The sequence below is a fragment of the Neltuma alba genome, unplaced genomic scaffold, assembly GCF_004799145.2.
Source record: "Neltuma alba isolate B1F8T4 unplaced genomic scaffold, ASM479914v2 tig00012714_pilon, whole genome shotgun sequence".
NCBI lineage: Eukaryota > Viridiplantae > Streptophyta > Magnoliopsida > Fabales > Fabaceae > Neltuma > Neltuma alba.
In genome coordinates, this window is record NW_021637140.1 from 217,593 (window position 1) to 231,641 (window position 14,049).

Here is a 14,049-nt window from a genome sequence, read left to right on the forward strand (position 1 = left end):
ATATTATTAACTATCAGTATTAATTTTGAATGCACATGTACACTAAGGTAGAAGGATCCCATTGAAGTATATCTTAACATTAATCACTGTATGAAAAAGTTGTTTCAGCCCAACAAATCATTTTATCAAAAGAAAAAAACTTAACAGTAACCACAATTTTCTGATTTTTGTTTAAAGCTAAGTTTGGAGCCGAATTGGATATTATGAGGTCAAGTCGGTTGAGGCTTAAGGGTTTGTTTGGCTCAATGAGAAGACGGAAGAAGGGGAGTGGAGAAATTTTAATGGAGGGAATGGAAAGAAAGGAGAGTGGAAGGATTTTAATATTATCTTATTTGAGTTTATAAGAGGGGAGGGGAGGGGAGGATAGGAGTTTTAATATTACCTTGTTTGGTTTATGAGGAGAGGAGAGGGAAAAATATTTTGACATGAATAATTTTGCCTTTAGTTTATTTAAGATTACTTTTTCAAATTTTATAGTGTTTAATAAAATAGAATTGTAAATAACATTTAATATATTGAGCAATACTTATACCAAAATTCTAATATACCTTAGAGCGTGAAGTATTATTGAAAAGAAGGTTAAAGTAATGTTCAGCCACAACTTATACTGTATCCTATTTTTAAATAAAATATTTAGTCAAACAAATAAACTCATTAGACATGAGACCTCGTTTTTATCTATTTTTATATGTATGGCTATAAAGCTCCGAGGATTTAAATTTTGACATATATAATTTATATATGTCAAAATTTAAATCTTTAAAACTTTGTTCATTGAATTGTCCATTTTATCTTTTCAAATTTAATACTTACATGTAAAGAAGAGAGCAGTGTTTGGAGACAAGAAAAAAAAGATCTAGAATAGTATAGGGATATTAAAAATAAAGATAGGCATAATGATCACAACATGACAAAATGTTACTATTTCCCTCCAAATATTTCCAATTTTGGAGGGTTTTCCCTCTCCACCTAAAATTTATATATTGTCAAATAAAAGAAAATGATTAAAATCCTTCCTCCTCCCTCGTAATCTCTCATACCATACGCACCTAAAAGTATGGAAAAGCAGGTGTTGGATTTTGCTGTCCGCGCTGTTGGCTTATTCATGATTTGTGGATACAAGGGGAATGGACGTTTGTTTATATGGTTCCAGTTTCGATGGTTAATATAAGAATTAATTTGATTTTTAATTTAGTTTAAATATAAAATTTAAATTCACTTTATCTCTTATATTTATTTATTATTTTTCAAGATAGGTTTTATAGTAGTTACGCATATTAAATATTTTATTAAATTTTAGTTCTAATTAATATGTTTAGCAAAAGTGTTTTAAGAAAGATAACACCTCCTACCTCGGGTTCTTAATATATAAGAGTTAGTTGACTAATTTGAGTAGATTAGGAAAATTAGTTATATTAATTATTTGTAATAAATAAATATTATCTTTCATAAAATATCCTTACTGATCAAGTGTATTGGTTAGAATTATCATTATTAAAAAAACTATCTTGAAAAAAATAAATATAAGAGACAAAATGGATTGAAATTTTATATTTAGGATCAAAATAAAAATCAAATGAGTTTTTACATTAAGGATAGAAATAGTATTTATTATAAATAATTAACTTAACTAATTTTTTTAATCTACTCAAATTAACTAACTAAAAATAGGAGTTAGAAATATTGACGGCATAACATAATTTCAAGAAAATACTGGCACAAAACGGACTCCTGTTCAAGATTCTAGAGGATGTGAAAATCCTAGTTGCCATCCTCTAATCATCTTTGTGTCAAGTCCTGAAATTCACAATCTCCACTTTCCCAGCAAAGAAAATTAGCCACGGAATCGTTGTCTTCAGCATTTTCACTGATAAACAAAGGACGCTACACTGGATTTTTTGGTGCAATAGGAAACTTCAGGATCAAGTGTTAGAATATAGTGATCGGACAGAGATCCGTCGACTATTTTCATGATCAGGAATAGAGCATGTGCCTTGTGTATATTCTGCACTTTGGTATACATATGGTTCTGGCTAACCGTCAATGAAAGACAAAAATCATATGTAAAGATTAGCATTCTCAAACAATTAATGAAGGTAATTATCACTGCTCAACTCCGAGGAACATTCATCTGGAATCAGAAAGTGGAGATTCATTCACTTTAAACAGGTCTCACGGTGCTGTTGGTGATTCAGAACAAAGGTAGAGGCTGAAGATGGAATCGATGCCGCTGCTCCAAAACAGTGCTGAGAAGAAGGTTCAGAACAGAGGCGACGGGCGCTGGTGGGAAGGTGGATGTGAAGCAGAATGAATGGCATGAAGTCTGACGCGTGAGAGAGCCAGAGAGAGAGGTCAAGAGGGAAGGAGGGCAAATGCTGGAATAAAGATTTTCTTCTCAAAATCTCACCAGGTGTTGGAGAGAAAATTTAGAGACAAACCTCAAGGTTTTTCCTCCCTCGAGTTTTTTCTCTTTTCCCAAACAGGGAAAAATGTGTCTTATCTTCAGATCTTCTTCCCCCCATCCAAACAAGGGTAGGCGTTCGGATAAGGAAAGACGGATACTCTGAAAAGGAGAACCTGTCAGGCTCCATGAATGAGTATCTAGGGCTTGTTTGCCCTGAGGAGAGAAGAGGCGGATTTTATTTCCTTCCCTTGTTTGGATTGCTAAAATTTTTAAGAGGAGAGAGAAATTTTTTTAAGATTTTTCCATCTCTCCTCTCATAATCCTCCTCTCTCAAATTGAAAGATTTGATATTTTAGCTTACTTTAATTAGTATGTCTAAAATTAGTTTTCAACATACTCATATTACGCTTTTGATCTTACATCATACGGGAAAGAAATAATAACTATTACACTCTTATCAGATTATATATTAGATCATAAAAAATCTCCCCTCTCCCTTGATCAATTTAAAAAAGATAATATTAAAATCCCTCTTCTGTTTTTCTTCCCTTTCTTTTCACTAAAATCCTTCTTCTCCTCTCCTCCCCGCTCCTCTTTTGAGCCCAATACACCCCAAGTTGCGTAACTATTTGATCTAACTTCTCCGTGGGAACAGACATTTTGGTTTGAACCCCTTTTAATTAGAATTAGAAATAAACAAATAATAGGATACAATTTTATGGAAATTACAAAACCTCTATAGAACAGTAAAAGAACCCAAAATTACAACTACACATTATATGATTCCTTGGCACATTTTAAGAATAGTGACATTATAATTTTCTATAACTTTTCAACTATGTAAGTGAGAGGCGAAACAGTGGCCATTAATCATAGCTCTTCTCACTTAAAACATTTGCATAGACACATCTAAGCAGCCTAGGACCAAATGACAAACAAAATCAATGCCATGGATTTCAGTTTGTGCTCTTATAATCTGTTGCTTGGCAAACTTCCTCACGCTTGCAGCTCCAACAGTTGTCACGATTCACACTTGTTTCCAAGCCAAAAGATCCTTTAACCCATTAACATGAAATAACCTCGTCCCCATACATTTCAATTGCTTCATTCGTTCAGATGTTTAACATCTGGAGCTGCAAATAATATTCTTTCATTTAAAAGCCACTAGTGCCTTGCATTCATCCGAAAGTCAATAATCTGATCTGGGAGCTGTAAAAGATGAAAGAAGACCAGCAGCCTGAGCAGGTAGAATATCACCAAATGACATAGCACTTGTTGATTTATCCTTGAAAATGCCAACTTGTCCATCAGTCAGTATGGATCCCAATTTCAAAGTACTCTCCCCAAACCTACTTCCAACCTAGAACAAACATTGGAAAAAAAAACGTTCAATTACCTTAAAAAGTATGCCAAGCTGCCTTCATATGGTAAATTATGTTTTGATACAAGAAGTAAAATATCTACACGATGGTGAATGCAAGACTATGATCATATAAGTCAATCATTAATATAAATGTCACTCATAATATCTATAATTTCAAGATTCCCACTTGCACCTTTTTATGGCACAAAGGACCAATAATTCGATATGTCTATAAAATCTAAAACTTGCTGGACGAAACAGGAATCAATGAGATCTTCAGTAATTTAAAAGCTCCATTGAGCTTATGATCTGTCAACCATATTTTTATTATTTCCATTAATTTAAAAAGATTTCCTTATACACCAGCTCTTAGCATCCCTTATGCTTATCGATATATTAAAAAATATTTACATATAGGTATCCCAAGGCAACCATTTGAAACCTTAATTTTCAAAAAGAGAAGGAAAACAAGATTACACGGGATTGCATTGACTTGTTACACTAAAATAAATTTAAAATTTGGACCCTAAAGCATGCAGTTCCTAAAGTCCATATGGTGTAAGCACTAACATTTCCGGAAACGCATATTTTTTGTCTTCATATAAAGATGGAAAAGGAAGCGAAATCCTAGTATGAAACCATGCATCATTGAACCCATTAGCAGCTGTGGGTCCCTAAAAAAGTGATATAGTATAGACATAAATAGAAAGAAATGCGGCATCTATGCTTTTAATTTCTTAGAAAAAGCATACATGAAATAATGCATCAGGCCACAATAAGATAAGTAGAACCATCAGAAAATTTGGACAAGGACATACTTGCATGAATGACTTCAGAAATGGAGCTGCTACCCCGAGACTTGAGTTGTCATCCAAATTCATCTTCTGAGAAAGCTCACCATTTGTAAGAGAGTTCCAGGAACTTCTCGAAGAGTGTTCACTTGAAGATGGAGCAAATGTCTTCTTTGTCCCCCTAGAAGACAATGCTGGAGCACTGGATTTATCAAGACATCAGTTTACGAGTAAGAATTCACTTCAGAACAGGTTCCTTAGCCAAAAAAAAAAAAAAAAGGTGCTGAATGAATTGGGTACGTTCTAAATGAAATAATTGTAAGAGAGGAATCCAAATGGCTATGCCTCAGGGAATGAATTTAATTTTAAAAAAAAAAAGTAATAAATTCAGACTTACCTGATGGGAAGGTATTTGAATCGAGGTACTGTAGAGCACCTCAGAATATTAGACTCTGAATTAGTAGGCAGTTTCTGAACAGTATCTGTGTACATTCGGTTGAGTTGCACAAAAAATCCAAAGAGGACAGCATGACGTAGGTATGACTGCTTCTCATTCTCCCAAAGATATGGCTCAAACCTTTTAACAGATTATATTACACAAAATCATTATCAGATCAATAGAAAGAAGCATTGAAATATTCACCAAAAAAGATCCTAGAGAAGACAGCACAGAAATTACTAGAATGTCAAAATATCTAATTGTTAGCTCATATCACACGAGTACCTTCCAATGTATTAACCAGTGCAAAAGTAATACACAAGACAAATTTTCTCACACCACAAACCATTATTTTGACTGCACACTCTCAGATAAAAGATCATGGGCTGATATCAACAACCAGCCTAGAGATGGTTAATACGATTGGTACACTGCTTCTGCTCCAAACATCAACAACAACAAAGCCTTATCCTACTAGATGGACTTGGCTATATGGATCGCAAGACACCATTAAGCTCTATCTAAGGCCAAATGTTTGGATATATTGTTAATTCAAAGATCTCGCTGTATTAAATATTCTCTTTGGCCTCCCCCACCCTTTTTAAGAAGACTCAATGCTGTTTGATCAACCCTTATCAACCCTTCTCACCGACGCATCCAAAGGCTTTCTTTGCACGTGACCAAACCATCTCAAACGGTTTTCTACCATTTTCTCATCGCCAGTAGCCACTCCAACTTTTCCATGGATATGTTCATTACAAATCCAAACAATTCTATAAATTTATTTTCTTTTATATATTTTACCTTCAAACTCTAGAGTTCCGTGAGATTTGTAAGTAAATTTCAATTTTTTCCCTACTTTAATTTAAATGATTTCACTTATTGTTGCTTGCAAGGGTAACATGTTGCATGAGGCCTCCATTTATAGTCTGCACTCCCTTGCTGCATTTCAAGGCGTTAATATCTAGGGAACAAGGAAAGCAAAACTAAAATAAAACTTACGTGAGCCAGTCTATAGGATCCAGTCTCTGAGAAAGATGCTTTAACAACTGATCACAACGTTCTCTAATAATTGAGGTCATCAGTCTTTGATCCTGCTTCCTTCTAACAGGTAACCTTGGCTTCTGGTTGCCAGATAATTCCCCAATTGAACTTGAATCGCCCCCAGAGAGAACATCAGTGGCAAATTTGACATCTAACAGAACCTGCAAGACTCCTTTTTCTGACAATCCAAGATCACTTGTCTCCTTGGTGAAAAGAAACTCCTCAAAGATTCCAATAATCTGTAAAATGAAATATAGTCAGAGAGCTTGTACATGCATATGAGAGCATAAAGACATACACCGTGATTAGGACCATCTTGGTAACATGATGATCCACTAGCTAGAAAATTGTTTTTAAATGCCAAACATTTATCAAGTTAACAAGGCAGCATGGCCAGATGATCCTTCAATTGCACCTTTAAATCTTAAAAAGTCACTCAGAAATAATCTTATATTATCCTTTAGTTGTCCTTGAAAGGCTTAGAAATTAAAGAAAACCTCAATGATTGGTCCATATAACCTCAAATTGCCGACCTGCTTTAATGCGGTCAACTGACTGCTCATAGAGATACCAGCCATTTTGAAATATTTTACTTAGACAACTAGTTGGTATGAGGCAGTCAAACGGTTGCTCATAATAGGGGTGATATCCTATTAAGGCGTTCCATCCAATTAGATGCTTCCCTGCACCTGATTGACTAGATGTGTCAGATGTGTCACAGTCAGAAATCTAAGCTAATAAGCATACTTTGAGGCAACTTCTACACCTTTTAGAGCATTTGATTGCCGACGAACAGAATCAAACTCAACAATTCCACAAAAAGTATCACATGCTACATTTTGTAAAGTAGAGATCAAAATATCACTTCAACAATCAGGCTAAACTAGAGTCAAATTTTCACCCAGTTTCTCCTTGGCAAATTCTAGCCTTAACTTGGAAAATGTAGCCGTTAATGTGACGAGATATAAAGTCTCATCAATCGCAAAGAATACCATTTCAAAGTCCTCATTTCCCACCTCAGCTAGTTCTGATCATTTACACCATAAGGTTTTTCTTGGATCGTTGCCCGATGTAAGACGGTGTAATGCCTAGTACTCTAAAGGGTCATTACTAGTAACTCAGCATATTAGGGTAAAATACTATTACAAGAACTCTAAAATTCCCCCTTTGGGTTTGCCCGCAAATTTTGAATAAGCTTTTACTGATTGAGTAAATTTGTTTGGGACAAAATGAAGAATGCAAATTTCCAATTGTTGATATGATATAGGGTACTTGGTTGGAATTTACCGCTACAATTGCTAAGGTTAGGCAACTCTAAATGATTTATGACAAAGTTTTAACCTCTCGCTTCCTTTGGTTTTTTGTTCACAGGTTTTCGATGGAGTCTCATTGACACTTTTGATTGAGATAAATACTGCTTGTCCAGCATTTCATTTTCTTAGTTCATCTTCATTATTTCCCTTTTTCACTTTTCCTTCTTCATGTATCTTTTTCCTATTACCCTGCTTCTTTCTCTACTGTATCCTCCTCTATTGTAACTCTCTGTCTCTCTCTCTACCTCAAATGAAGCTTGCTTTTAAATCCCAAAAAAACAACACAAAAAGCCAGATAATCAGTGTTAATAATTCAAAATTAAGAAAGCAAAAGGACAGTGGGGAAAATCATTTTACCAAAAAAAGAAAGAAAGAAAGAAAGAAAGACACTTCAGCAGCTTGAGATCAAGTTGACTGACACTTCCATAAAAACTCATACCTTTTCCAACAGTCCAGATGCCAGCTTTTGCAAAATCTTCTTGTCCAGTACATGACCCCCAACTCGATGAACTTCTTCACAAGCTCGAAATAGAAAGGAAATTATATATAGAGAAGGCATTGATGGAAGAGATATTTTCATCTCGGATTCATTTTCATCAGAATGCTCTTGCTTGACAACGTATCCTCCCACCCCTGTGCAGGCAAACAAAAGATGAGCTGCCTTCAAGATTAAGGACCACGAGATTTTGATTAGCACATCGCTAACAGTAGGTAAACAACTAAAAAAAATCATTCACGATAATAATATTAAAGATATAGAAGGAATATCATGCCAATCAAGACTTATCACACGCCTAACACCTCAAGCAGGGCCAAGAGAGATGAGCTACATGGCTTAGACTACATTTTAAAGGCATAATGTCTTGTTGCATATCACTGGTAGGACGTAGCATTTAAAGAGAACAATCATCGAAAACTGAGAAAAGAAATTATGCTGACTAAGTCAACGTCAGTTATCCTTGGTGTAACCTCCAAGAACATCAAGAATAAGGGTAGAATGTGAAATTAAATATTCAGAACTCCCAAAACGTATGTATTTAACTTCCAAAGCAAAACATCTTGTAAGCATTACCACTAACACGTTTTCAATGCACTTTAGTGAGACATAAAATTTCCAAAACCCACAACATCTGCATACATATATTGCAAAAGAAAAATATAAAAGGTCAACACAGTAATATAAGGGTCAAGAGAAATAGATAGTATTTAGCAGTGAGCAGTTGAAGGCCTGGAAGCAAATCCTAGTACAAAATGAATTCTGAATTATCCATAACATTGTCTGTTCGTTGGCAATCATGTCACCAATATTCATTCCCAACCAATGTCACTTTGAATTTCCTTTATTTTGCCCTTATATTCTACCATGTATACTACCTGAGTACCTCTAATCCTATCCAAAATCGTATTTCTTCTGTCCAATTGTCTGAAAGACCAATTCCCTAAAAGTTTACAAGCATAAGAGAGTGTTGCAGATACGAAATAACCATAAGGTCAAACATGCTTAAGTTACAAAATAAAAATTACAAGAAACCAAGAAAATGAACAGGAAAGATCAGAAAACGGTACTTACTCTCCAGGGAGTACTCAAAGATAGAGCATCATCTTGTTTAAGGCCCTGTGAGACAATAACTGAAAGCTCATCACATAGCCATGATATCCACAAGCTGTAGGCTCTAATGCAAAGATCTCCCATAATCCTGCTCAGTTCTTCCAAGTGTGGGCTTGCACTTTCTCTTGTTCCAAACAAGGCAGCTGCAGCAAGAGAATTTTGTCTTTTAGTGCCAAAGAGTGTGTGTCTTCCTGGTGCATCGCAGGCAAGAGAATCAGCTCCAAACTTGGATTGCTTCATCACTGATGGCATTTTTCCCAGAGCAGATGTAGCATCATTCGCCCATGATCTAGGAGATCCAAGTACCAGGGGCACATGTTTAGAGTGAATTTGCAAAGCAAACAATAGTCGACCAATGAAAAGAGATCTTTCAATGGTAGCATTTGTAGAAACATTGCCATCTCTCTCCATTATGGCATACAGTTTATCTAGCTCACCTTTCAATGCCATCAATACAGCAGACATGCTTTCATAACACTTACTTTGCACATAGGGTGCTAGATCCTTCAATCTTTGAGATGCCTTTGGAGATTCTAAGAAACTCAACATATCTTCAAGAATGCTCCGACAAGACATATCAACTAATTCTCTTATTTGACTAACTTCTGGGCCAAAATAGGCATTTAGACATGTTTGAAATTCATTCTCTTCATGTTGGACTTTAAATACGGTCTTTCTGGCATTAGATTCTACAAACCAAACTCCACCGATTGTTGATGGTCTGTTCAAGTACCCCTGCATATCATTCTGCTTGGCGGAAGTGTCCCCGACTGCATTTATCACGTTAGACAAATCAATAGTGCCAGTGAGCTCCCTAAATCGCAGGTCAATAATCACCTTCATTCTACCAAGAAAAGCATCCTCAAAAATATCATCCCATAGATCCGAATCATCTTCCAAAACGAGTTCCCGGATCCTACTCCAAGGTAACTCAATCTCAGACCCAAAAACGGTCTTAAGCCATTCCAGACTACCTTCCAGCACTTGCTTACTTTCCATCGTCTCCCTTATCGATTTCTCAGCCAAAGCTAGTTCGTGGCCACTCCCAATGGCATCAATTAAATATCTTCCATTTATCTTGTTTACCATCTCTTTAGCGCATTCCCTTAACCAAGTTTTACAAGTACTCGCAATATAGTCTTTATCAAGCATTATCATAATTGACTCCAGTTTATCTCTAAACAATTTCCAGAGCTTCACCTCCTCATCAGGATTGGAAATTCCACCAAACAAATGAGATGCAGGAGGAGAACCCAGAATGACTTTGTAGAAAAGAGGCATATCATTCATCACTTGCAAAAATAACTCACCAACCTGACCAACACTGACCTGAATTATGCCCAACACATCACAGAAGACAGAAACCACAACAAAGGAAGCGGAAGTAGCAGCATCACAGTCAACCAATATACGAGAGACCCACGACTTCCTCGATTCCAGAAACAAATCCAATACCTGTTTTGGCTCAAGTTCATCAATAACAGCCACGGCAGCCAATGCATCCGCGTAAGCCCCAATGGTAAGGCCCCGATCCAACAGCCTATCCCGACTCCTCTGAGAGATCTGGGTCCTGAAACTCTCAACGATTTGCCATTGGTGCTGAAGGATAGGGAAATTTGATAAAATCTTTTTCTGATCCCCATCGGCGGCATTCCCATTGTCCAAGAACAATTTGCAATGTGCTTGCTTGGCTCGCACGTAGCGTGATGCTGCCTCTAAGAACATGCCCTCATCCAGACAACCCCATATATTCTCTGGGGTATCAATCAAATATTTTACACGGGAAGCGATGCCGTAAGTCCAGGTGCGCGTGGCAGAGGATTGGGACGGAGATTCAGACTGCAACTGAGAGAGGGAGAGTGAGCGAATCGCACCATGAATCGAAGAGATGTTGCCAGAGATCGATTGGCAAGAGTTCTTCATCAAAACGATGGAATCCGCCGAGTCGATGAGGTCACGGTACCGGTTGCCAACAAGCTGCCGGAGCTCCTCCTTCTTGTCTTCGATCTGCTTCCTCGTACTCGCCTCCACATTTCGGATCTCGGAAATGGGCTTCGTCCGAAAAAGCGACTCAGCATCACGGTGACCGACAGTGGCGAAGCGGTGGTCGTCGGAGTGAGTCGCCGTCGCCTTAGGCGTTAATACTCTCATGATTGATGAATATAGTCCGTATTAAGAGTTTCGCGCATCAAATCATGGGATGATTCTTAGGAGCCGTTTGGTGCATGGAAAATATCACATGGAATGAATTTGGCTCAGATTCCCACAGTTGGCGCGTTTGGTAGCTTGAAATGGGGTTCCAAGTGAAGATCTTCCGGCCTTCAACGGAAAATTGTCCCACAGAAATTACCGAACAGCTCTTAGATTTTCCGTCTTTAGGAGAGTCGGGTGAACGTTTTTCCAGAGAAGTGGCACTGGATGGCTGCGTCTTGCACTGCGTATGTGAGCTCCTCTGCACGTTTCCTTCCTAAGCTGAGATTCACAAAGGAGTTTTATGGTATGAGATGGAACCAAGAAATACTTGGAGCCTGTTTGATTTGTTCTGTGTTTTTGGTTAATGCTCCTCTACGCTTAGCATAAGTCATAATTAATTAATCTGAATAGGTTAAAAATATTAGATAAATTAGTTAACATGATATATTTTTTTAAAACACCCAAGGTATTTTTTTTATTTTTTTTCCTTTCTCTCTTATTTAATTATTATTTAGAAAATATTTGAGAAAAAATTGATAATTATATAAAATAGATCTTAACTAATATTAATTCTCTAATTATATCTTACATTCAAGACTGGATGCTCGTAATATAATGTTAAGAATTATTTTTCAAAACCAATTCAAAAAAAAAAAGGCTTGATAATACTATTTTAAAATTACCTCTATGTTTAAGAAAAAAATACTCCATCAAATTAATGTTGAAAATAAGATTCGAAGATATGCATTATATGTTGTTATTGTTAGTGTGGCCCATCAAACATGTAAAGAGAGGAACTGAGAAACTTCCGGTTGTTTAGAAATATCTAATCTATGCAGATTTTGATGAAAATTAAAGTTGAAAATTATTTTTTCCCCCTCCTCCATGGGGTTTCTCTCTCTCCTATGTGAGAGGTGGTTTTCGACGGTTATCATCGTAGTTGAGAGAGCCCTTCACCGCCCACTGCGACAGAGGTAAGGAGAGTTTCAGGTTATAATGCATTGTGATGGTCCTGAAATGGTGAGGTTCAGAAGGCATAATGTGGAGTTTCGAAGGAAATGGAAGGAAGTTCAAAGGAAGTTCTCTAAGGGTCGAGAAGTTGCAATGAAAAGGAAGAGCTAGCTGTGAACTTGACTTGGCGGAATAATGATCAGAGGAAGGTGTATGGTGGTGCGTTGGTAGGGAAATTGATGACTGATAGGCACCTTAATTGCTTGGTCATGATTCGGATGATTCGCAAGGGTTGGAACCTTGAGAGGACTTCAGATCTGGAGATAACAGATGCAGATTGGTACGCTTTTATCTTTGAATTTAGAAGACGTGATGACTATTTGAGGATCCTGAGAGGGAGGCCATGGTCAATCTAAGGAATCTTGCTGAATGTTCAGTTGTGGCAGGAATTTACAATCTATAAGGAGGTCGACTTCCATTATTGTCCTTTCTGGATTCAATTTCAGTATGTGTCGTTGGGAGCGATAGACGAGGAAAATGCAGTCACATTGGGATCGATGATCGCTGAGGTGGTAATGGTGGAGAATCCTCAGAGGAATAATCTGTTGATATGAAGCTTCCTATGTGCTCGAGTGGTTGTTGACTTAAGAAAGCCACTGATTACTGGAATATGGACTCCAAGGCCAAATAAGGATCTAGTGTGGGTTAAGGCTAGATATGAGAGGCTGCAGGATTTCTGCTATAAGTATGGAAGAATTGGGCACGGTCAGAGGAATTGCACGTATGTGGAGGATGTGGAGTCTGAGGTTGAATTGAAGTATGGAGGATGGTTGAGTACTCAAGCTGCTAAACCAATTGAGAATACTGTGAGATGTTGTAGGAGGGATTGGGTGGAGTCTCCAAAGAAAGGGAAGGATGCTGATGTGAGAAATGTTGGAAGAAGTGAGGATGTGATCAGGAGAGTTAAAATGAAAACTGATGTGAGACCTGCTAAGATTGACCGCGTAGAGGAGGCTTTGAAGGAGGGAACTATAATAAGGGAAGGGGAGGTGGCAAACGATGATTCTATTATTGAGAAGAGCAATGAAGTTGCAAAAAGTAACGAGGGGATTGAACCTGTGGTAGAAACTCCTTTGGTTAATGATAAGGAGGTCAAGTCTCTATTGGTGCAAAGGGAGGACTTATCGAAGGCCATTGTGATATATGGTACTCAATCTCCAATGTGTGAGGTTGTAGCAGGTCTTAAGAAAGTTAAGCTGAAGAGGTCGTTGGAGAAAGACAGTGGGAGAGAGGAGATTAAGGCCCTGTTTGGCAAGTACCCCAAACCATGGTTTGGGAAAAATACTAGCCAAACAGCCTCTGGAAAATATAAAACCATGGTTTGGGAGCAAACCATGGTTTTGAACCCCCAAACCATTGTTTTATCAGAAGCAACTTTCGTCTGCTTCTGGCTCTAATTGCTGAAGGCTGACGATGGGCCCTCCTCACATGACCGAAATTAGCCACGACTTCCTCTGGCTTCAATTATCTTCTTCCATTCTAGTCGGTCCAAAATAGATCTTCCTCTCGCTTTCTTCCCCACTCGGTCCACTTTCTCTCCTCTTGAGACGCTTTCTTCCCCATCGTTCCATTCATTCCCCATGCACGGTCTTCCTTTCCCCCTTCTCTCTTTCCTCCTTCACAGAACGAGTCGCCGCCCGTGAAGAAGTCGCTGTCTAGCCATGGTTTGAAGGTGCCGGTGAGAGAAATCGTAGCTCGGCGGAAGAAGATCGCAGCTATTAGTTGTGAGTTCCGGTGCTCAGGTTCGCTCTGAAGCATTCGGCGGTGGTCGATGTTCCCTGGCTCTTTCTCCGGCGCTCAGGTAAGGTGGCACAGATCCGGCGTTTATCCTCTGCTACTCGATCTCTTCTGTTAATTTCGGTTTCAATTTAGCTCAATTTTC

The 14,049-nt window shown here is 37.7% G+C and overlaps 1 protein-coding gene across 1 annotated transcript; it reads right to left on the bottom strand.

Annotated features, from left to right (window-relative positions):
* Positions 1–3,062: 3,062 nt before the first annotated feature.
* Positions 3,063–11,267, bottom strand: LOC114730161 (conserved oligomeric Golgi complex subunit 1-like). The gene is given in 7 exon segments (XM_028917192.1): positions 3,063–3,764; positions 4,586–4,760; positions 4,956–5,135; positions 6,000–6,280; positions 7,794–7,972; positions 7,975–7,987; positions 8,925–11,267. Coding segments are annotated over 7 exon segments (3,189 nt in total). The 5' UTR covers positions 11,115–11,267; the 3' UTR covers positions 3,063–3,593.
* Positions 11,268–14,049: the final 2,782 nt, after the last annotated feature.